Source organism: Zeus faber, assembly GCF_960531495.2.
Source record: "Zeus faber genome assembly, chromosome: 8".
NCBI lineage: Eukaryota > Metazoa > Chordata > Actinopteri > Zeiformes > Zeidae > Zeus > Zeus faber.
This window is the reverse complement of record NC_137195.1, coordinates 14,898,318-14,921,971: the sequence shown is the minus strand read 5'-3', so window position 1 is coordinate 14,921,971 and position 23,654 is coordinate 14,898,318. Positions and strand designations below refer to the sequence as shown.

Sequence of the window (23,654 nt, the reverse complement as noted above, 5' to 3'; positions counted from 1 at the left end):
AACATGTCTCCCAAACGTGTCCATTTTTTTTTTTTGTAAAAACACCTTTGCCATTTAAAACACAAAAATATATAGAAAGATTTTTTTTTTTTTTTCCATGGACATACATAATATATATTACTAAAAGGCCTTAAAATATTTTCCAATCTGCTCCTCCTTAGAAGTCACAGTTCCCTTCAGTTGCATCCTGGGTGAACATCGAGCTGTAGAAAGACAAAAACAAAAGAAAAACATAAATACACACCTCTCTCAAGAGAGAGAGAGAGAGAGAGAGAGACGCATCTTTCAATCTCAGTTTGATCATCTTGGCTGTGACTCACGATTTCCATTTCACATTCAAGTGCTCTTGAGCAACATTCCGGTTAAACTTGAGAAAATATTGAACTCGTGTTTTACCATGGTCAGTCTTAGTCCTGCTTTTTCTCACTCTGTTGTTTCTTAGGCACCAGCACCTTACGGAGGTATGGCAAGCTTAAATAGGCAGCGAAGAAGAACAGGTGACCACAAAAATAAACGGACGAATACACCTGGGGAAAAAAAAAAGAAAAAGGAAAAAAATAGAAAAATGAGGTTGAGAGAAAATCTTACGTTTAGACGTAATGACATGGATACAGAAACCACATTCAGGGTGGTGAGACATTGCTTATAGTTGTGTGTGTGTGTGTGTGTATCAATGTTAGTGGAGCATTACATAAAGCATTACTTGTTTACAAATAAGGATTCAAACTGGTGATCAGGTCACAGAACCCTCGGGTGTTGCGTGGGCAGGATCTCAGAATGTATTCTATACGATACAAATCTATCAATATAATAGAGAATTGCAAACTTTCAGTATACCATCTACCATGCATTCAAAAAAATAAAATAAAATTTATATATATATACACATATACATATATATACACATATACATATATATATATATATATATATATATATATATATATATATATATATATATATATATATATATATTTCACTGAACAGATTCAGTCTTATACAGAAATAAGATATCTCAATGCACTGGTGATTATGCTGTCATTTAAATTAAGCTGAAAAATTGTTGCGCAACTTCCAAACAAACTGTCAATGTTACAATTTTCATATGAATTCGGATATTGACACACACACACACACACACACACACACACACACACACACACACACACACACACACACACACACACACACACACACACACACACACACACACACACACACACACACACACACACACACCTTGAGCCATTTGTCATAGGTGAAGAGGCAGAACGGCACCAGGGGGTATCCCATGAACAGCCAGTGTACAAACTGCTGAAGCACATAGACAAGGGGGTAGAGGGGGCTGTGAGCCAGCTTGCTCAGCAGAGGACTGTCCTTCACTAGAGCCTGGACCTGTGCCCAGCACAGGCAAAAACAGACAAGGGGGGGAAAATAAAAAAATATATGAAAATAAAATCAACAATCGCTGCAGACATTAAATACAATGATGAAACATGGAACGCTGAAGTGCATTTGAATTATTGAATTTAGTAATAAAATTGAGAAGATGCCATTAAAGATTCAGCATTAACTTGTATGATTCACATTTCAAAGCTGGATATTCTTTTTTTCCTCAATTGTATAATTCAAGGCAAAAGCGTTGCATTTTTCTTAATCAAAGGTTTGGAAGCTAGTCAGTTTTATTAGGGATTTTGTGGTTTCAATTAAATTTGAGCATAAGCATCTGTCACATTTTTAACTTTCCAAGCAGGAATTTGAAAAAGGGTGCTGCGTAGATCCAACTTTTTCCACTCACCATTGGTAGTCTATGACATAGACTAGCAATAGTTAAAAATAAAAAGAGAAAAGAAAAACCAACAACCGTTCAACAGAAAAGTTTGCGCCAGGTGTACCTGTCTCTCTACGTTGACTATGATGAATTCCATGGAGAAGCATATAATGTAGCCGGAGTGCAAGCCATGCCAGATGGCTAGAAACATCAGTGTAGCCATCTGAGAGAGGATCTTATTGCCCAGGAACTTCAACCGCTTGAACACGTGCCTAAAGAGCGACGCAGAAGTGCACAATAATTGCTTGTGTGCCAATGTGTGCATAGTGAACAGTCATATTACATCCTCCACTGTCAGTCACTGCACATATTTACACTACATATCAACAACCAATTGTGCCAACCAAAAACTGGCTCATGTTCGTGTCATTTAAATGGCGGCATATACTGCGGTGTTATAAAAGCATTAAACAACTGACTCATCTTCTATATAACTACACACCGATCAGCCAGAACATTAAAATCACCACTAATATTGTGTAGGTCTCCTTCGTGCCACCAAAACAGCTCTGACCCGTCGAGGCATGGACTCCACAAGACCTCGGAAGTTGTCCTGTGATATCTGGCACCAGGACGTTAGCAGCAGATCGTTTAATTACTGTAAGTTGCGAGGTGGGGCCCCCGTGGATCTGGATTGTTGTTCCAGCACATCCCACAGATGCCCGAACAGATTGGACCCTTACCCTGGCCATCCACATGATTTAGAAGAAAACGTGATACATCAATATCAGGCCACCTTCTTCCCTTGCTCCATGGTCCAGTTCTGACACTCACCTGCCCATTGTAGACGCTTTCGGTGGTGACGCAGCCCCATACACAGCAAGCTGTGATGCACTGTGTGTTCGGACACCTTTCTATCATAGCAGCATTAACTTTTTCAGAAATTTGTGCTAGAGCAGCTCTTCTAAAGGATCGGACCAGACTTGGAAGGTACTAACCACTGCATAACAGGAACACCCCACAAGACCTGCCGTTTTGGAGATGCTCTGACCCAGTCGTCCAGCCATCACAATTTGACCGTCAAAGTGGCTCAGATCCTTACGCTTGCCCACACATCAACCTCCAGAACTGACTGTTCACTTGCTGCCTAATATATCCCACCCCCTGACAGATGCCATTGGAACAAGATGATCAATGTTATTCACTTCACCTGTCAATGGTTTTAATGTTGTGGCTGATCGGTGTATATCCAGTCCTTTTTCCACCCCTCCAATACCACATCACTGCACCCTCTTTAACCAATTCAAAATTTTCCCATGGCATCCTTGTAATTGATTGAATATATACAGTAAACAGCTTTGTACGCTTACAATCACCCGTGGGACTGACCTGGCCACCCAGGCGTTGGTGTTTATATTGAACGAGGAGATGGTTCCTGTGAAGAGGGGTGTGGTTTCAAACAGCCACACCTTCATGTTGGCACAGGCATCCCACTTGTGATTTCCGTCCTCACCCAACCCATTGTATCCTAATCCAGAGAGTATACATACACCCTCCTGCAACACAGCACAGGCAAACCAGTTAAACATTTAACAAGTTGAGACGCTTGAAAAACAGGGAATATATTCAGCAGTTCTTTGTAGCAGTCAGGCAAAGTTAGCCGTAGGAAAACTAACCACCTTAAATGACTGTAGGCAAATGTATGCGAAAACTGATGTGTTTGTTATAATGCTGCCTCAAGGTGTTTGTTTGTGGCTGTGAGTGTGTGGTTGTGTGTACAGCTGTACAAATCTCATTACTTTGTGAAACAAGGTTAAAAGATCAAGATGCTACTTACTGCTATAACCCAACAGCTGACATATTTATACAGAATGACTTTGGCCCAAAGTAAGATAAACACACATCGATACCAGAATGGCTGGGCCTGTAAAATAAAAAGACATACATTTTAAAATAATAAAAAAAATAAAAATAAAATTAAAAAAATAAAATCTAATTTTTAAAGGAAAAGATTTATTGGATCTACAAAAAAAGTGCAAGCATGAGTGGTGATGGTTTTCAGTTATGTGGTCTTTCTCACCTCGTACTCATCTGTTAAGTAGTAGCTGTCTGAGTAATGTGGACTGAATATTGTATATATAACCAGGCAGAGTAGACCCAGGCCAAACCGCTTCATAGCAGGTATAACACTGGCAGAGAAGGAATGATAAAGAGAAATGGAGAATGGCAGCGAGAGAAAAAGAAACGTTAACAGCGTTAATTAGGGGGTCAAGGCGCTGGACAGATGGCTTGTCTCTAGTGTGATATGTAGTTAGTCTTACAGCTCCTTTCACTTTTCCATCATGCAGACCCACTCCCTCAAGCTTTCTCCTACCTGTTAGGGGGCTTCCCGGGGCAGTCTGTGAGCTCCCCCGCCACCAGCCTCTGGTAGCTACGCAGGGTAAACTGGGGCCCCACCAAGAAGCCTCCATAGAAGTATGCAAAGCCACACACTTCCAGCAGGGAAGGAACAGTGGGCAGCGCTGCCTTTTGCTGCTCTGCATTTAACTGGGACTGGAATGGAAGGGAGTGGGGGGGGTAAAGAAAGACCGGTGGGAAAAAAAAAAAAAGGTAATTTGTAAAGACACTCAAAACAAAAATGGAAAACTGTAAAAGAGAAAAATAAGACAAGCAGAGATAGGAATGCATTTTGCTGAAGATTATGGGCTCTAAGCAGATCCACTTACCAACAACACTAAGTCTGGTCATAATCTAGACTGACCACTCACTCATATGGACCACATGTATTTTACAGGCATTTCACTGTTATGTGATGGTGTAATCTGGGCTGTTTCAGATAAGTAGAGACTCTTTACCCTTGGCCTGACTGGATGGATTTCATAACAGATAAAAACAAGGAATATAGGAAAGAATGATAATGCAGAAAAACCAAAATTTCCTGACCCCCCCCCCCAGGGATTAATTAAGTAGTATCTTATCTTAAACATAAACTATAGACAAGTTAACTGTGGCCAAATGAACCACAGTTAAGGTGGCCTAACCTGTGAAAATAAGAAACAATAATGCAAAGCGTTCCAACAGGCAAAAGAACTATACTCAACTTAGTTCTGTAATACTTAAGTGAAAACCAGAAGAACTGGGATGTGATATGACGTAAATGAGACACTTTCCATAATAACAGGTTTAATTAACTATAAACTACAGACATGTCTGTTAACCAATAACTGACTATCAACTATTTTGTGCAAATTCATTCACTAATCATTTCTTGGCTGATGAGCACAGTCATTACAAAACTGTAAAAAAATTAAATAAAATAAAATAAATAAAATAATAATAATAATAATAATAATAATAATAAAATACATCACCAACACACTCCCTCTCATACATAAGAGGGGAAAAAGCAACAGACCAAAATTCTACACATTAACATAGATACACAGAAAACGATGTGGACGATAGTCAAATAGACAAGAGATATCAATCAACTTACTGGTTCCTTCCCGCCATCATAGTAATCAAATGACAAACCTGCAATAAGAAGAGGTAACTGGCATTAGGGCCTTTGTTAGAATAAAGAAAATTGTCGTTTGTATAAACATCTGATGCCGTGTCGAAACTTATTTAGCAACAGGGTGATGGTTGACCACAATACTGGCAAAACTGTAACAGGAACACACGAGGACAAAACCAAAACAGTAAGAAACTTATATCAACACAACAAATTGCAGGTCTTTTTCTTCCCTTTTATGTGAACCGGTAAGAAAGTTTGAGAAAATGAGGTTCTATCTCAAGCAGAGAAGTGGCTGCTCATGAGGTTAACGTACCAATAAGTTTGAGTGTGAGGACACAATGGGGCATGGTCCATTTGATGTCATACTCCTCCGTTGCTGTGTAGTAATACCCTGCCAGCAAGTACACCTGGAGGAAGACAAAGAAGAGCAGTTGATGAAGAGTGGTGGACACACACACACACACACACACACACACACACACACACACACACACACACACACACACACACACACACACACACACACACACACACACACACACACACACACACACACACACACACACACACTAAACGTTCCGTCTCAAAAATGTTTTTAAATCTTGCTGGCATAAGCAACAAGAAATGCTTAAATCAAATGCTCATTGTTTTCTTTCGCCAAACAGGAGATAGTGGTGGATAATGGTAAAGAAACACGCAAAAAATAAAGACAGTCAAACGCTGCATTGGGAATAGCAGCGTCAAGCTTTAGAGGAGTTTGTGAGCTACTGGAGCCAAATCGCGCTGGTGGACAAAAAGAAGGCGGATGCCATCAAGTGAGCCTGCATCGCACCAATGGGCAGAGAGAGAAAAAGAGATGGTACAGAAATGAAGTGGAGGACAGAAATAAAGAGAAAAGAGGGAGCGACCTCACCATCTGAAAGATAAAACTGCTCAGGACAGCTGTTACCGTCCTTCCCATGAGCCTCAGCATCAGGAACTGGACTAAGACGCATACTGCAGAATGATAGAGCTGAGAGCCTGAGAGAACAAGGCAAACACAGAGAGAGAGAGAGAGAGAGAGAGAGAGAGAGAGAGAGAGAGAGAGAGAGAGATGGCAGGGGATGGTTGGTAAGTGCACTCAAGTTTGATCTGTACAAGTACACATGGCAACAGCATTTTCCCTCCTTAGTTCAGATTTGTAACAGAGCAAAAGAGGGAAGAGACAGTTCATATATCAAAAAACAAACATCCAAACAGGAGTTAAGAGCATTACACAAAGTGAATGAGAAAGAAACAGACCTGCTGTAATATCCAAGAGCAGCCACAAGAGAACAAAAGGACGAGAGAACAGTGTTAGAGCCACTGGCCTAATGTGGCATGCAGCCTTAATTAGTGTGTGAGAAGCTCAATATGTTCCTTCATTCATCATCTCCTTCAGATTCATTTTTTAATTCATGGTTATTTGCTGCTTGTTATATTGCCAGTCTGTATTTTTTTTTTTCTTACTCCCCATTGTTTACTCTAATGCAACATTGAAATTTGGTTCTCTTTTGGCCAAAACAGCTTCATCTTAGAAATATAAAGAGTTTCTAAAGCGTCAATATTTAGCTACACACAGGGGGAAGCAGTAATGGAGTTAGCAAGTCCTATTACTATATAACGGGACATCCCTAAACCACTTGGCTTTCAATCAAAATCGGGCAAAAGCCTCTTTGCACACCGATCAGCCACAACGTTAAAACCATTAACAAGTGAAGTGAATAACATTGATCATCTTTTTCCAATGGCACCTGTCAAGGGGTGGGATATATTAGGCAGCAAGTTAACAGTTGGTTCTGGAAGTTGATGTGTTGGAAGCAGGAAAAATGGGCAACCATAAGGATCTGAGCCACTTTGACAAGGAACAAATTGTGATTGCTAGTCGACTGGGTCACAGCATTCTCTAAAACCGCAGGTGTTGTGGGGTGTTCCTGGTATGCAGTGGTTAGTACCTGGTGGTTCAAAAAAGGACAACCGGTGAACCGGTGACAGGGTCATGGACGCCCAAAGCTCAATGATGCACGTGGGGAGCGAAGTCGAGCCCATCTGGTCCCATAGCACAGAAGATCAACTGTAGCACAAATTGCTGTAAAAGTTAATGCTGCTATGATAGAAAGGTGTCAGAACAGACAGTGCATCACATCTTGCTGCGTATGGGGCTGTGTAGTCGCAGACCGGTCAGAGTGCCCATGCTGACCCCTGTCCACTGCCAAAAGCGCCTACAATAGGCACCTGAGCGTCAGAACTGGACAATGGAGCAAGGGAAGAAGGTGGCCTGGTCTGATGAATCACGTTCTCTTCTACATCATGGGGATTTCCGGGGTTAGGGTCTGATCCAATCAAGCATTTGTGGGATGTGCTGGAACAACAAGCTCGATCCATGGAGATCCCACCTCACAACTTACAGGACTTAAAGGATCTGCTGCGAACGTCTTGGGGCCAGATACCACAGGACACCTTCAGAGGTCTTGTGGAGTCCATGCCTTGGCAGGTCAGAGCTGTTTTGGCGGAACGCGGGGAAGCTACACAATATTAGTGGCGGTTGTTGTGGCTGATCGGTATATATTCATGCCGTAATGCCCTTAGACTGGTTCTTGAAGAGCAGAAACAAAACCTGTTTAAATGCAAACATATGTAATTTATTCATCTTATTATCAGCATATGTAGCACCCATTGGAACAAATTGTCACAGGTCCAAGAACCTATTTATTATTACCCATTTCATCAATGCATAAAAAATGTAATGAAGTTAAAATGTATTTCTACCGAGGCACATTTTTCATAACTAGTCAAGCAATACTTAAATCAAAAACAAGCTTAAAGAACCCCAAGCAGAAAAGTTTGACATTCAAGCTATGCCATTATAATATGCTTCCAGTGTATTAAAATACAAAAGTGTGATTAAGTTAGGAAGGTTAAAATGACAAACAGGTAAACACAACCCTTTAATATTGTTAATCTCAACAAATAGCCACCCAATAATTACACTTTGACTGTTCATCTTGTCTTTTCATCTTACCAAAGTTAAATGCTGCTAGGGCCAGACCAGAAAGAGTGTGAAACAGGTGAACAATAGTGGCAGGCTGGTGGAATAAGACCCTTCTGTACAACAGGGCACAGGGGTAACCTGTAGGAGAAAGGAGAAAGAAAACGGTTTGGAGAGCTACATGAATGAACATTAATCAGCCTAACCCATTCTTTACGGCCCTTGGTGTTAACAACACGATCTTGTGGACTGGTACTCCCAGATAAGTAGTGACATTTTCACTCTGACAAATATGTCACACCATGGACTCTGTATGTGTGTGTGTGTGTGTGTAACCTTCGTATTCTGAGGCTTTGCAATGTGGTATATTCTTATCTAAACTATCCTATAAGCAGTCTTTTCTCGTCAAAAGAAAACACAGCAATTGTGATGTACCCAAGGGGCACTTATGACAAATGTTGCATCACATAATTCCAGGAGATATACTGAAATAGAAGAGGAACACAAACTGTTTACTATAAGTGCACGGTCGGTTTCAACTAAAAATAATCTCACAGGATAGGTGGAGTTTGCCGACACGTAAGCACGTCACCAGGGAAGAGAAATAAAAATAAAGTCCACGTGTCAGGCCGAAGTTCACAGGAGACTCTCTCTGCCATTTTCCATACCCCCACAAAAACAACCCCCCCCTGGGATATGAACTCTTGTGAGTCTACGAGTTGCTGGGAGCCAGTATCCAAAATGGCAACTTTTAATGCAAATCCTGCAAATCCCACTCAATAGTGTGTGGTGCAGAATTGCACAATTTCCTATTTCTGACAGTGTGAATTGTTGATACAGACATGGATTGCTTAATGTAGATTTTAAGGTTCTTTGTATCTCACCAAATCATCTATTCTTTGGTTCATAGTATATTGCCAGGTTTTTGCTTTTTTTTTTTTTTTGGTAAAATTTTGTGTTTATTGCCAGGTTTTCAATTTGTTTATTCTTATGATTGTATTGCTATTATGGCCTATTGGTTTATGTGAGGCACTGCAGCAGCACAAATTCACTCGGAATCAGAAAGATTTTATTGTTCTGAATTATTTTATATTGCCACGTGTATTTTCACATACAAGCAAAGTGACTTGGTATATGGTTGAATAAATGAATGAATAAATCCGCGGATGAATAAAGAAACTACTTCTCTATCTACCTACTGATCTGGCGGTCTATTGACAGCACAACCAGTACCTCAACTCAGCTGATGTTTACCCCCAGTCAGTGTGGACACACAACACAATGACAGTTCACACCACTCACTGCTGGACTTTACTGGGATTGGAGACATAAAAAAAAACCAAATAGAAATAAACGTAGTTGGGCTGCGCTAGCATGTCAACACCGCGGCGTGTTAAACATTTCGCCCGCAACCTCTGCGCCCGCACACGAGAGCCCGCTTCGCACCTGTGTGTGTGTGTGTGTGCGTGTGTGCGTGTGTGTGCGGGGCTTCATAGTAACGCTGCCTGGCTCGGCTAGCGTGTTAGCTGTTAGCTACATTATTACCGAGCTACGCGTATCGGAGTTAGCGCGGAACTAGTTGTACGCGCGAGCGGGGCGGTAAACACGGCACGGAACTCACCGATTAGGACAGACAAGATGAGTCGAACCGCGGGTTCCGGCGAACCCAAAGACTCCGACAGTTTCTCCATCCAGGGAGCCGCCATGTTTCCAGCGGGCGGAAGTGGCTCCTAGCTGCGGCGCCGAGGTCTGAGTGACTTCATGACAAACACTCTTCTATCTGCCCTTCTCCGTCCGGCGGTAGTGGTGAGAGGTTGGATTGTTCTTTCAGATTCGGTTCCCGAACAGTCACTCGGCGAGGGAGAGGGAGAGGGAGGGAGGGAGGGAGGGAGGGAGGGAGGGAACAAAAAAAAAAACAACAACAAAAAAAAACCCCAAAAGAGTCGTTCGACTCTTCGTTCGTTTGACCCCGGTCGGTGTGTTAACGCGCGGGAGAGCGGGGAGGAGCCGGTTCCAAGGTTCTTTCCCGGAATCATTTGAATTCGGTCGCCGTCATTTATTTTGGCGGCTGGACGCCAACTCGTGGAAATCCGTTTAAACGGTGAACTGGGCCGCTCTTTATACAGCGCATTATCTCGAAAATAATTATTGTGGCAGAGAAAGCTCAGGTCACGTTCTGTCGACATCGTTTATCTCGGCGGGATGTGATGCGGGGATGTGAATTATGCCTACAACGCCTCGGACTTGAATTGATCCGCTTTGACTTTGCGAATCTGCCGGAGTGACTCCCGACTCGCGGGTCATTTAAACGATTCGTTCGCCGCGAACGCATCGTTCGCTTCGTCCCGCTCCGCCCACCGCATCCCTCGCTTCCCGTTCACCTGTTATTTTTATTTTTTTATTTTTTTTGCCACCGGGGTTGTAAGATGTCCCCGTTGGCTTCATAAACGCTGACAGCCCATAACCACACAACGCGTAACAACCGGCTTTGTAGGTCAACCGGCGCCTTTGTGCCCTGCGCGGCCGCCGGGCCCGTCCAGAAGGGGCGAACTGACGTGGCGGATCGGGCTGAAATGGCCCCCGTGCGGCGGGCCGGATGAACGCGCGGGAGGAGGCGTTTTTTTTTTTTAATGTTTTTATTCTCTTGAGGATCCTCGTGATTGTGATCGTTTGTCTTTCTCCCTTCGTCTCGAACCCGTTCCTGGTTCCGTCCATGCTCTGCGGACTCAGGGTTCTGCTCGTGCCACCGGGGGTTCGGACACCGCTCGAGTCCAATTATGACCGTGTGACTGTGACGTCAGCAGCGCCGACGCCGTCCTGCGCTGTCCAATGAACTAGCAGCACACCTGCCGAGATGTATTCAAAACAATAATGATAATAATAATAATAATAATAATACAAAAAATGCGCACAACATAAACGATAGACAACTATATCCGTCTATTCCTTATCCGCCTGTTCTTGTGTCTGTGTGTGGCCTGTTTTAAATCTCGAAGTCTTTGTTTTAAGTATTTTAACAGCTTTTATTTACTCCCTTTATTCGTCTTTACTTTTGTATAACGTATGCAACTTTGCGCCTCTGCGCATGGAATGTGTTGTACAAATACAAATAAACTTGCCATGCCTGTATATATATCTATGTATTAAATAGATGAAGAGTAGACAGACATATTATTATTATTATTATGTATATGTATGATGGATATATGATAGATAATTAATTGTAGAAGAGTCGAGAGGATGTTAGAGAGTCCGCATGGGGAAAGAGGGATCCGTTGCACTCCTGGGTCACCCCACAAGGCACTGTGTCCGCACCCTTTCTCGAACACCTTTTCTCAACAAAAACCTGTAAATAAACAAAGCTGTTCAACTCGTTTGCCCTGTTGCACAAGCACATTCTCCAACCCCGCTATGATATTGTCTTATTTCCCCAAGCACTGATAATGACATGTTAATTTTTTTCTCCACAATGCGCAACCAGAATAATTATGGTGTAGGGTGTAATTACACGCTTCAATTAATAACAACAGACAAGGCCTTTGTGGTTTTTTTTAATTAAAGCATATCGGCATAGAATATAACACGTTCACACACATGTCCACATATTACACAGAATTTGGATAATTGAACATGACTACCAGAACATGAAAACGAAAACATCTTAATAGGTCTTCATTGGGCACAAACTGCGCGCAGGACGTTGAGCGCGCCGTACCGGAGCGGCTGCCAGGGCACCTGCAGATCACCGGGTGTCGCACCGGTGCTCTCCCCGGCACAGCAGCGGAAGGAGCGCTCCTCTCTTCCGGTTCCTATACGATGTGAAGCCGCAGATAAAGCGTGTTCGTACGGCCGGTGCGTGCGTGCGGCTCGGCTTAGTTGTGCGTTTCATTTGACAAACGTGGGGGGGCTTCTTTTAAAGAAACCTTCTGGAGAAATTCATTAAAGAGCTTAATCCTGCCGACCTACCGTTCAAGGGATCATACTCTTAATTGTACATACACTTAACATTGACGGTTTTACTTTCCAACGGACTATCTCTATCTCCATTACACTGTGTAGCATAACGCGTTGGCTCAGCGGAGCCTTTCAAACACAACCGTTTTGGAGCTAAAACGTCGTGTTTTTTAATCAATGTCGAAAGAGCGGAGACCGGTCCAAATGCATGACGGGTAATGTTAAATCCTGCCGGAAACCGGCCAATCACGCGCCAGAGAAGACGCCGACGTCACAACCAAACCGAAAGCGCGAGACCGCAACGTCGCTTTCGACAAAACTACAAATAGTTGACCGAGTAAAACGCCTCTGCCTTCCTTGATCCCAATTATTTCTACACTTCGTTGTTGTTGTTGTTGTTGGTTTTTTTTCTTCTTCCTTTTCGGAGAAAATACAAATCTATCTAAAGGCCGTCGTATTCCGACAGAGGAAATATGTCTATAGCTGAGATTTAAATTGTAGGTATCTTTGCCTGCAGGCATGTGTAGACGTAGCCCACTATACAAGCACCATCATGTTCAGTTGTATATGAAATCCCCTCCAGAACGTTTGCATTTGACAAGAAAGTGTGGATATTTTCGTAGTAATATTACGATTTGAGGTCAACATTATAATCGTAAATGCAAGATTTCTTAAAACGCCCGCTGACCTCGTTGCTTTTAAGTATGATGTAGACGTCTTTTCTTTATAAAAAAAAAAAAACGCCCTGAAGCTAAATAATGTAGTAAAAGTAGGTGACCACTGATTTGTTATTTATTTTTCTTCTGTATTTAGTGACGGAATGAAATCGACTAATTCTGAACCTTTTTTTTTTTAAATCATTCTTATCTAAAACGATTTGCAGCGCAGTGAGCATGCATGGTGATGTTGTTCAATGGTGAAATATCATAATGTCGTCTTGATCGTTGTGAAGAACACCGTTAAGCAGACACGTTTGACTTTGACATAATTTTGTTCTTCCCCTTCCTCGTTTTTTTTTTTCCGGGGGGCGTGTCGCCACGGACCAATGGCTCCGGGCGAGGGGCCGAGGAGGCGGGGCTTAGCGCTCCGCGTCCATAAATACACCGCGTCGCCCGGCCGTCTCCCCGCGCTCCTCCCCGGTCCACCAGTGCACCCTTGTGAGCTTCCCAGTCCGTTCTCCCCCCAGGCCAGACGACCCCTCCCGACCGCAAACATGAGCAGGAAATTCTTCGTGGGTGGGAACTGGAAGATGAACGGCGACAAGAAGAGCCTCGGGGAGCTGATCCAGACCCTCAACGCGGCCAAGATGGACCCCAACGTCGGTACGTGCGTTTTTGACAGCCCGCCGGCGACATGGCCATGGGAAGTCGGCACGCAATGACCACACATCCAGAATTATACTCTCATTATATCCTCAGAATTATATCTGGAACAACTGGAAATATATATTCGTTTATGTTATGCACCCGTAATCAAAACGGCTTATCCGTGGATGTGGCGGGACCAAAAACAAACAACACCGCGAGTATCAGCCGACACTAATACAGTAACGCCACCATAACAATTAATTACTAGCTCATATTCATAAGTGTGATTTGGATCATGATCGTCGCTATCGTCATTTGTCCTGAATTAACCAAAAAAAAACAAAAAAAAAACTGTCTGGATCCGGGGTTTCAGCTCTGCCGCTGGGTGTGCGTCCCTGCACGTAGTCAGTGCAGCAGCAGCAGCAGCACCAGCATGGAGGCATGTCATTGGATCAAGTGCCTTGCTGCTCATTCACTGTTTCCTTTGGCAAGCCCTTTTAACATGTCATCCATAGGACCAACTAGTCACTTGTCAAAAGTTACTAGTACTTATATTTTAGTTACTATTCCAACTGTTGCTTATAACTTTTAGTTCTACTAGTCATAATGCATTAGGTACTTGTGCTTATTTATTAGATTTAGTAACTATTCCGTTACTAGTAACGAAATAGTTACTAGAAACGAAATAGTTACTAGTGACTTTCTATAGTTACTAATAACTATTTTGACAATTTTGTCATTGAATGCTATGGGGCTCCGTGTTTCAGATATAAACGCGGCCTGCATGGCGCTGTGCATGAGCCCCTACCAGAGATGATCAATTTGCAGCTGGGAAATGCCAGAACAGACCTGTTGTGATGTGACCGTGCACATTGTGTCGTTATATCCGTTGGTGCATGAAGAACGATGAGGCCATCCCAACTTACTCCGGGTATTTAAATTCAGGTTGACAAGCACTTTGTCAAATTTGGTCAAATCCTTCTGCCATCACAGTCAACATTTGTGATGTTATAAAATCCTGAACCAGACCCTGTCATCTGTTGTTGGCCAGATTTTCACCAGTGGAGAGAAATTCTCCAAAAATCCTTGTACTAATTACCGGATTAGATTTATTCCATCCACCTAATTCCTTACCTTGCTTTCTGACCTAAACTATCCTGTTATATTATTAGATCTATATTAATAGAATCATCTATATATATATATATATATATAACCTGCCCAGTTCCTACCATATACTTACTCTGCAATGAATCTGCAATACTCATGACTAAGAAAGAGACTATTTGTCATAAAAAAAAATTTTAGGGAGTTAAAAAGGTCTTTAACAAATATCACATTTAACCCTGATATCTGCAGACACCCTGTTATTGATTATGGTGATAACTTCAGTACACAATCCCCCTTGGACATTGCTCTATTAAAAGATCCACCCCACTAAACTTGTTGTTTATTGGTGGATGCTGGGCCGAAACACAAGAGGCCTTTCTCATTGACGTCTTTCTAGAGATTGAAAGTTTCCTTTATGTGTTTTAACTTTCCGGCTGGTCCTATTTATATCCAGGGTATTTAAAGTTGATCCATTTCTTGACCTTCAAACGTCGTATCCTGCCCTTTGTACGACCCCCCTCCAGTATGCAGCCTTGGTGCGACCTTTGGAGGCTGAACTTAGACCTTTGGAGGCTGAACTTAGACCTTTATGTGAGGAGAAGTGTCTCTGGCCCAGGGATAAATAACCTTTGCTATATGACTAGGGATGTTTAATATAGACTAGACGAACCCCATGATATTATTGCCTTGTGAATGCCAGTTTTCATTTACTATACTCTGCTTGAACTTTGTGCAGTAGAAGGTACTAGTGTTGACTCAGGCCAGTATCATACTTGCTGTGTACACATGGGAATTTTTGGTTTGGGGTCAAACGTGTGTTTTTGTATGTTTTCCATGCTGTGGAAATACATTCTTTTGAATGTTGTGCAATATCATACTTTGCCAAGTATCCAAATATGATAAAACACACTTTGCGGTACCACATTGACACTCTTAGTTTTTTTTTTTATTGATTAAGTCCTCTATGATGATCTTACAAGGTGTTGTTTTTTTGTTTTTTTTACAGAGGTAGTGTGCGGTTCCCCATCCATCTACTTGGATTTTGTCCGGTCTAAGATGGATGCCAAGCTTGGTGTGGCTGCTCAGAACTGCTACAAAGTTCCCAAGGGTGCCTTCACTGGAGAGATCAGGTATGGGAGGAAGTTCTACATTCAAAATGTAGACCTGCAAAACGTGGCCACGTGATGCCATCCCTGGCAATGGCCATTCAAAAGTAACTAGGAAAAGTATAATATGTCAGTATTCCTTCTCACCTACAGCCCTGCGATGATCAAGGACTGTGGGGTCAATTGGGTGATCCTGGGTCACTCCGAAAGGCGCCACGTCTTTGGAGAGAGTGATGAGGTAATTCTGTACTGTTATGTCTTAAACTTTCATTACATATTCATAATTAAGTTGTCAAGGTCTAGTGCTGATGTTTTAGAGTAGAGCATATAGATTAAGATCAGTCATACACAATGAGAATTTAAACTATAGCTGATAGAGGGATTTTTCTCCTCCCTGGTAGCGCTTGAGATTCTACACAAAAAGGTGGAATCGAGTCATTTTGGTTGAAGCCTGCTGGCTGGCCTAGCTAGATGTTGCACAATTGCGCGCCAAAACTTCCTCTTGTGTTCTGTAACAGCTGATTGGTCAGAAGACAGCCCACGCTCTGGAGAACGGCCTCTCTGTGATTGCCTGCATCGGTGAGAAGTTGGACGAGAGAGAGGCCGGCATCACAGAGAAGGTTGTCTTTGCTCAGACCAAAGTCATCGCAGGTACTCAAAGCGCCTAAAAATGACTCTTTGATTTCATAAATTGCCTTGTTTGTGCATTGTTGTAATATAATTTAAAATTGTGGGTTGCATTTCTTCAATGTTAAACCGATTTGAGCTATAGATCACCCGTGGTATTGTATTTCTCTCATCTAGATAATGTGAAAGACTGGAGCAAGGTTGTGCTGGCCTACGAGCCTGTTTGGGCCATTGGAACCGGCAAGACGGCTTCTCCACAGCAGGTACGCGACAAAAACAATGAAACCCCCTATTTTAAGGTTGCTATCGGTTACCCTTTATTTGATTTTTTTTTTTTTTTTAACATTTCTGTTATCTCATCTGTTCTCTCAGGCCCAAGAGGTTCATGACAAATTGAGGCAGTGGCTGAAAACCAACGTGTCTGAGGCAGTGGCCAACTCTGTGAGGATCATCTATGGAGGTCAGTCACTGGTTGTGGTACAAACGGATCCCTTGGTTACCATATATTGGACGAACTAGGCTGCTGGCCTGCTTGTAGGTTGTTGAATGTCTCTTGAAAAAATGGATAAACTTTATCATCCACTACAAATGTTAAGGCTGTTTAAAGTCTTAATTTGATACAGTACATCATTCACTATAAATGATAAAGTGAAGAAACGATCTTCACTACGAGTCCAAACGATGGCAAAATGGTCTATAGCAGGAAAAAGTTAAAGTAGAAAACGGATGCGTCGTCCATGTTTCGAACCATTGGTTACACTGTGTAGAGGGAACCGAATGCATGAATGAACTGTTAACAGAGGAAACTGTTTGTCAGTAAGAGAAACATAAATTCAGCATACTTTCCCTTCCTGTTGATTGCGTGGGCTGTTTAGATGACTTATGAAGGCTTAACTGGGTCATTGAGATTTTTAGCTTTTCGAACCATTTTCTAGTGGAAGTATTTTAAGACAGGTGTCATTTTCTAAATATATAGGTTTACACAAATAACGTCATAGCCGCAATTCAAACATTTTAATATTTAAAACATCTGAATATTCTTTTTAAGCTGTAGTTGTCTATTTCGTTTTGTGAGCAAGCAAAATGACTGCGCGTGCACAAAACGATTAAGACGCAGAACATTTGTGCATATTTGAATACTGTTTCACAGCTGTAGATCAGCTTCCACGAGTCAATGGAACGTAATTGACGAACATCTTATTTGACCTTATTCCATCAGGAAGGGAGTGGGTGCTCTCTTATTAAAAAAAATAAAATAAAATAAAAATAAAAACTCTTCTAGTTCTTCTTCTCCAATCTATGAATGTGGTTTTTCTCCCCAGGCTCTGTGACCGGTGGCACCTGCAAGGAGCTCGCCTCTCAGAAGGACGTCGACGGGTTCCTGGTGGGTGGCGCTTCCCTCAAGGCGGAGTTTGTGGACATCATCAACGCTAAGGTTTAGAAACCCAGGAACCACCACCCAGACCATGTCCAGACGAGAGGCCAATTCCATGCTCACGACCCTATTTCGTTGTCCCCTCGATGTCAGCACTTAAAACTGCTTCCTTGCCTTTTCTATTCAAAGTATTGTCATGGTTTCATTCCCTCAATTTCCTTGTTTAGTATGTTTATTGTTGAAAAGGGACAGTTTGACATATAAATACTGTACTGCACTGAACATAGTTGGTTTCACCGAATCAGCATGTGTGCACACTAACGACTACGCGACGGCTCAAGCTTTAGAACTAAACCCGACAAATAAACCTTGAGGTAGAGCAAAAGGCCCATGCCTTTTTTGACTTGGAAAGTTTACGGACTTTAGTGTGCACAGTGTCGGCTCTTGTCAATCACATTGACTTGTCTTTTTAGTAACGTCTCTTGGTGTAATTATGATGTTATGTGGCTTTTACTCTCTGTAAACAAACATGACGCCCCCTCTTATTGGCCCTCTGGCGGCTGAGCGAGATTCCAGTCCATTATTTGTTGTATCATGGCCAATGGGTAAAAGATGGGAGGACAGGAAACATTGTAATAAACAGTTTAGGGACTGGTATTATGTGTTTGTCAAGTCAATGTTTTTTATTTTTTATTTTTTTATGTGTCTTTTTTGGTCCTATGATTGGCTTTGGTACTCTTAAATAGGTTGTCTAAATAATTCCATTAGGTTGCTGCTCACACAACACTACACCAATAGTTCTATATATTCCCCAGCCCAAATCGTACTTGTGTTGGAGGTGGTGAGTGGATTCTGTTTTGATGATATATATCTTACTGTGATTACATAAGAGCAGAAAGCTATGGTGTCTCATTACAGTAGTTTGCTCACACTGAAGACAACGCCAGTCAGAGCAGCCCTTAACTGACTGCTATATTTATCTCAGCTCTGAACTGAACCATCTAGAAGGATCCCATGGCACGCAGCGTGCAGGGAGCTGCACAGTGGGACAACTGTAAAACTGACCGGGCTTTAATGTACTGCACAAGTATGGCTCACCCTCAGTAGTCTGAAAGCGCCCACTGATCACCATGTAACATAAGCATTATCACAGTAGTTTTGTGCACTACTGTCAGGGGTAACATGCACCTAAAATAGCTGAGTTGGCACAGAGGGATACCAAGTGGCAAATCAACATTTAATGCAAAATATTATTACAGGGCGGAGATGTTGATGTACATTTTGAGCTATATATATATATATATTAACATTAATTTGGATAAATAAACATGGATGTATAAATATTTACTACATATATTTATACATTGATCAGCCACAACATTAAAACCATTAACAAGTGAAGTGAATAACATTGATCATCTCGTTCCAATGGCACCTGTCAGGGGGTGGGATATATTAGGCGGCACGTGAACAGTCAGTCCTTGAAGTTGATGTGTTGGAAGCAGGAAAAATGGGCAAGCGTAAGGATCTGAGCGACTTTGACAAGGGCCAAATTGCGATGGCTAGACGACTGGGTCAGAGCATCTCCAAAACGGCAGGTGTTGTGGCGTGTTAACCCTAACTCTACCAAAAGTAGCCCAAGTAAGGACAACCGGTGAGGCGGGCGACAGGGTCATGGGCGCCCAAGGCTGCTACCATCTTGGACACCACAGGACACCATCAGAGGACTAGTGGGGCCCATGTTTCGACCGGCCAGAGCTGCTGCGGCACTAGGGGGAGCTACACACTATTAGGCAGGTGGTTTTAGTGTTATGGTGTATTATATACAGTATAATATATATTTTTTCCAAACAGCTTATTTGAACCCCCTTCCAGCAGGGGTGGCAGGGTGACACATAGTCATTTTATAAATATATTGCATATTATTTTATATTTATATACCATACATAAACATGTGTATATTGATATGTATATATCCGTTATATACCTATAAATATTTATAACCATAACCTATTTTTTCAAACAAGTTGTTATTTGAACCCCCGACCAGCAGGGGGTGCTAGTAGCGCCACACTCCGCTTTGTGCCATTCTTCTCGCTCACGTCCGTGTTTACAAGCGAAGCGTGACGTCCGTGCGGGTCGCAGGAACACATCGCCAGGCGCAGCAATAAAGCCGTTTATCCCCCGCGGAAAGGTCCCGAAAAATGCAGTCCCTCAGAGTCTTCCTCAACGACCGACTGACAGCGGCCGCCGAGGAAATCTTCGAAGCGGTGGAGAAATCTGTGGCCGAGTACAAGGAGGAGATTTTCCGCTCCAAAGACCTGGAAATCAGTCGGCTGCGGATGCAGCTGAAGCTCCTCAAGGCGGCTCGCTGCGACCCAGGTGGGATCCACAGCTCCACCAGTGCCACATCCACTGCGCTTATTTCGATTTTTATCTGACGTTTGGCTACTTAAGGCTGGTCGCGATTGATGGATTCGATCACGATCTTTGTTGTAACACCGTCAAGATCCCATTATCATATCGTTTAAAACCAATGTTAAAACTGTTGCAATAAATAGAAACTGGCTCCCGATTTTTTTTTTATATATTTCAATCCTCGATCCAATCTCTTATTATTTTTTTTATTATTCCACTATTATTAAAAGGTTGTATTATTACAGCGGCACGGGACGAGAGACCTGTCAGGATTGCTACATAATCGCCTGATCGCGATTATTTGAGAAGATCACGATATTTTTTGTAACATCGTTAGATTCCACAATCGTATATTTTCATCCAGATGTCGAGTGAATTTAAAGAAATGTTTGCAATTTTGAGGCAAATTTGCAATTAATTGTTATGTTCATTGTCAAAAGATAGCTCTACTGCAATAGGTAGACGTGCATTATTTTACTATTACTGCACTATTACAGTGTCTTAAAATATATGAACTTTATATTATTTATTATAAAGTGCAATTAATCGTCGACTAAAATTTTAAAATCGTGTGTGCCCTATGGGAAAAATGGAAATAAGATAATTCAATTGATTGATTAATCAATCCGTCGCATGATGTGACAGCCCCTATTGGTCACCGTGTCTCTAGAAACCCTTTGTCTTCCCACCACAGATCCCCGGTCGGAGAGATGCTCCGGGACGCAGCAGCAGCAGCACAGCCATCACCAGCCCCCTCACCATCCATCACTCCCCGCTGTCCCTGCGGCCGACGCCCCCGCCACCCCCCACTGTGAGCAGGACGGGGACAGCAGCATGGAGCAGGAGCACCCGGAGCCCTCCCACATCAAGAAGGAGCACCACAAGTCCCACCGGGACTTCTGGATGGGGGGCCACCACCATGACGAGGAGCAGCTTGATGGGCTCGAGTCGGACATCAAGGAGTTCATCTCGTCGCCGTCCGGCTTGAAGCACAACCTGCAGGACCCCGTGTTGCCCTTCCATTCCTACCAAAGCAACGGCGAGGAAAACAAAGAGAAGCCATACTGCTGCTCTGTGTGCGAGAAACGCTTCAGCAACTGTTCCCACCTCGCCGCTCACATCAGGACACACACCGGGGAGCGGCCGTATCGGTGCGACATATGCCGAAAGACGTTCATCACCACGAGCGCCCTGAACAGACACCAGACGATACACACAGAAGGAAAACAGTTTGTGTGCAATTACTGTGGAAAATCCTTCAAGTGGATGGAGTCGCTCGGCCGGCATATAAGAAGCGTGCACAAGAGAGAGAATCTGCCTCTATGACTTTGACGTTTTGGATGGCTAGATGTCTTGTCTGTGTTAGTCATGCATTGTTTCATTATGAGTGGAAACATTTTATTCATCATGTTTGCTGTGAATTTTTTTTCTTAATGTGCATGCCAAATTTTAGAGTAGTTAGTTAGGTGGTGGTGGTGGTGGTGGTAGTAGTAGTGGTGGTAGTAGTAGTAGTAGTACCCGTTTTAATGGATGCAATTTTAACACTTATGCTCATAACATTTTATAAACCCAGATAATGTATTCTTCCAAATTAAAAAATAGTTTGAACTCAATGTTTGGTATTTTGCTTTCTTTATTTTATCTTCGCCACCAGTAACAATTTGGGGTCTCTACAAGGACATACTAATGGGAGAGTTGCACCGGACTCCAACAGATGGCAGTAAAAACACAGATATGGAAACGATCACATTTTGAATCTTGTAAATGTGCAGCATTAAACCCTATTTCCGTCTGTTTTGGATCAGATATTTTATCAAGGATATTTCTGGTTCTTATCTACCAATCTTTACAAATATAATAAACCTATATTTTATGTTATATCTTTGCTGCTGCCAAAGTGAAAGGACTCCACTCCAATACGGAATAATATATTATAATAATAGCTTAACTGCAGCACATAATGAGTAAATAACATTTTACCATCCAATATGTAAGCAAAACATGTATATTGGCTAAAGAAAAAGGCAATGCCCAAGAGACTGAAAAGTATATAATCTATATGTCACTTAAATGTCTGCTCAATATTCTGGTTTGGAAGCAAATCAGTGGTTTCGTGTTTTAAATAACTTTTTCCGTAGAGACAGATGTCAAAATCAAAACAAAGCAATGGTAAGACACCCACAACTAGGATAGCCAGTTAAATTTTGATTAAAATCTTAATCCCTTGTTATTCCTTTGATGTATGAAATGATATAACACAGGCGGACGCATTATGCAACTCTTCAAGTGATTGGAAACATTTGCTTGTTGAAAAGGTTAAGGATAAACTCACAGAAGATTCGGAGAGCCTCAATATTTTAGAAGCGTAAAGCAGTCAAAATGGGGGCTGTTTGAAAATAAACTCGGCACATAAATTAAGAGACACTCAAACTTGCATTAAAACTAAGAGGTAAAAACATTTTGTGGTTTTGGGCAAATAAGCCCTTCCCTGTAATACCCATTGATTAATTCATTTGCTTGACCATTTGTTCATTTTCCTTATTATTATTACTATTATTATTATTATTATTATTATTATTATTATTATTATTATTATTATTATTTTAGAAATATTAATATTATTATCATAATTTTATTTCCTTTTACTTATTGTGTCGCTCACCAATGGAGTGAGCCAAAAGAAAGCCTAAATATATATAAAGGACACCAGGCCATTGAAGGATCTCAGTTGCAGAGTTCTACACACATTGATAGAACCTTCACAATACTTACTTTTCTTTTGAGAAAATCTTTTCTGGCACATTTAAAATAAATGATCAGCTCAGTGCTGTTCAGTTCAATTAAAAACCAGTGGGTCATGTAGCATCCGGTGGTTATGCATCTGGCTATTGATCGTTTGGCCTGCAGACAGTTTATTAGCTGTGCGTAAGATGAGATAACACTTTATCAATCACTACAGACATTGGAGCACTCTATCACTCCTGCACTGAGCCATTTGGTGATTTACAAATAAATCAGACAATATAATGGGTCAAACTTCGAGGGGCTAGTAGGAATGTACACAGGGTACTAATATTGTGTTAAGATTAATGATACGATAATAAGCGTTGTTGAATGAGATTTGTCTTTACTATTATGTAGAAAATGATCAGATTACAGATAATTAAAAAAAAAAAAGATCCATATACAATTTGAAAGGTTGTATTTAAGAGTCACCCGGATGCGGCAAAACAATCCAATATACTGTCTTTCGTCAAGGTCCAAAAAAACGAAAGCTTTCTGAAACCGGTAGGAGGCGGCGGTATGAAACCTGGCCTGTCTCCATTCGAGTAACAAAGGTACACGTGCATCCCTCATCCATAACTCTGACATGTCCTCCTTCACCCTGGCGAAGGACTGATGGATTTCTAAGAATATCTCCCAGATGTAATGTCACTAGAGGGGAAATGAGATTTATCCCGG

General features: G+C 42.0%; 3 protein-coding genes across 4 annotated transcripts; 2 read left to right on the top strand and 1 right to left on the bottom strand.

Moving 5' to 3' along the window:
- Nucleotides 1-10,062, bottom strand: lpcat3 (lysophosphatidylcholine acyltransferase 3). Of its 2 annotated transcripts, XM_080005462.1 has the most exons (13): nt 9,917-10,062; nt 8,329-8,436; nt 6,202-6,308; nt 5,602-5,695; nt 5,268-5,305; nt 4,146-4,324; nt 3,852-3,960; nt 3,609-3,695; nt 3,161-3,327; nt 1,896-2,043; nt 1,240-1,395; nt 397-527; nt 1-203 (listed from the first exon to the last, which is right to left on the bottom strand). In XM_080005462.1, the coding sequence occupies exons 1-12, from the start codon at nt 9,999-10,001 to the stop codon at nt 408-410; spliced, it is 1,398 nt and encodes a 465-aa protein (XP_079861588.1). In that variant the 5' UTR covers nt 10,002-10,062; the 3' UTR covers nt 1-203; nt 397-407. The 2 variants fall into 2 exon arrangements, with proteins under 2 accessions (XP_079861588.1, XP_079861589.1); XM_080005463.1 differs by lacking the exon at nt 3,609-3,695.
- A 3,302-nt stretch (nt 10,063-13,364) lies between these two features.
- tpi1b (triosephosphate isomerase 1b) lies at nt 13,365-18,431 on the top strand. Its single transcript, XM_080005471.1, has 7 exons — nt 13,365-13,571; nt 15,673-15,796; nt 15,926-16,010; nt 16,291-16,423; nt 16,577-16,662; nt 16,772-16,859; nt 17,722-18,431. Exons 1-7 carry the CDS (start codon nt 13,463-13,465, stop codon nt 17,838-17,840), a joined length of 744 nt encoding a protein of 247 aa, XP_079861597.1. The 5' UTR covers nt 13,365-13,462; the 3' UTR covers nt 17,841-18,431.
- Nucleotides 18,432-19,922: 1,491 nt separating this feature from the next.
- Nucleotides 19,923-21,776, top strand: LOC307233969 (uncharacterized protein). Its single transcript, XM_080005472.1, has 2 exons — nt 19,923-20,156; nt 20,887-21,776. The coding sequence occupies exons 1-2, from the start codon at nt 19,979-19,981 to the stop codon at nt 21,516-21,518; spliced, it is 810 nt and encodes a 269-aa protein (XP_079861598.1). The 5' UTR covers nt 19,923-19,978; the 3' UTR covers nt 21,519-21,776.
- Nucleotides 21,777-23,654: the final 1,878 nt, after the last annotated feature.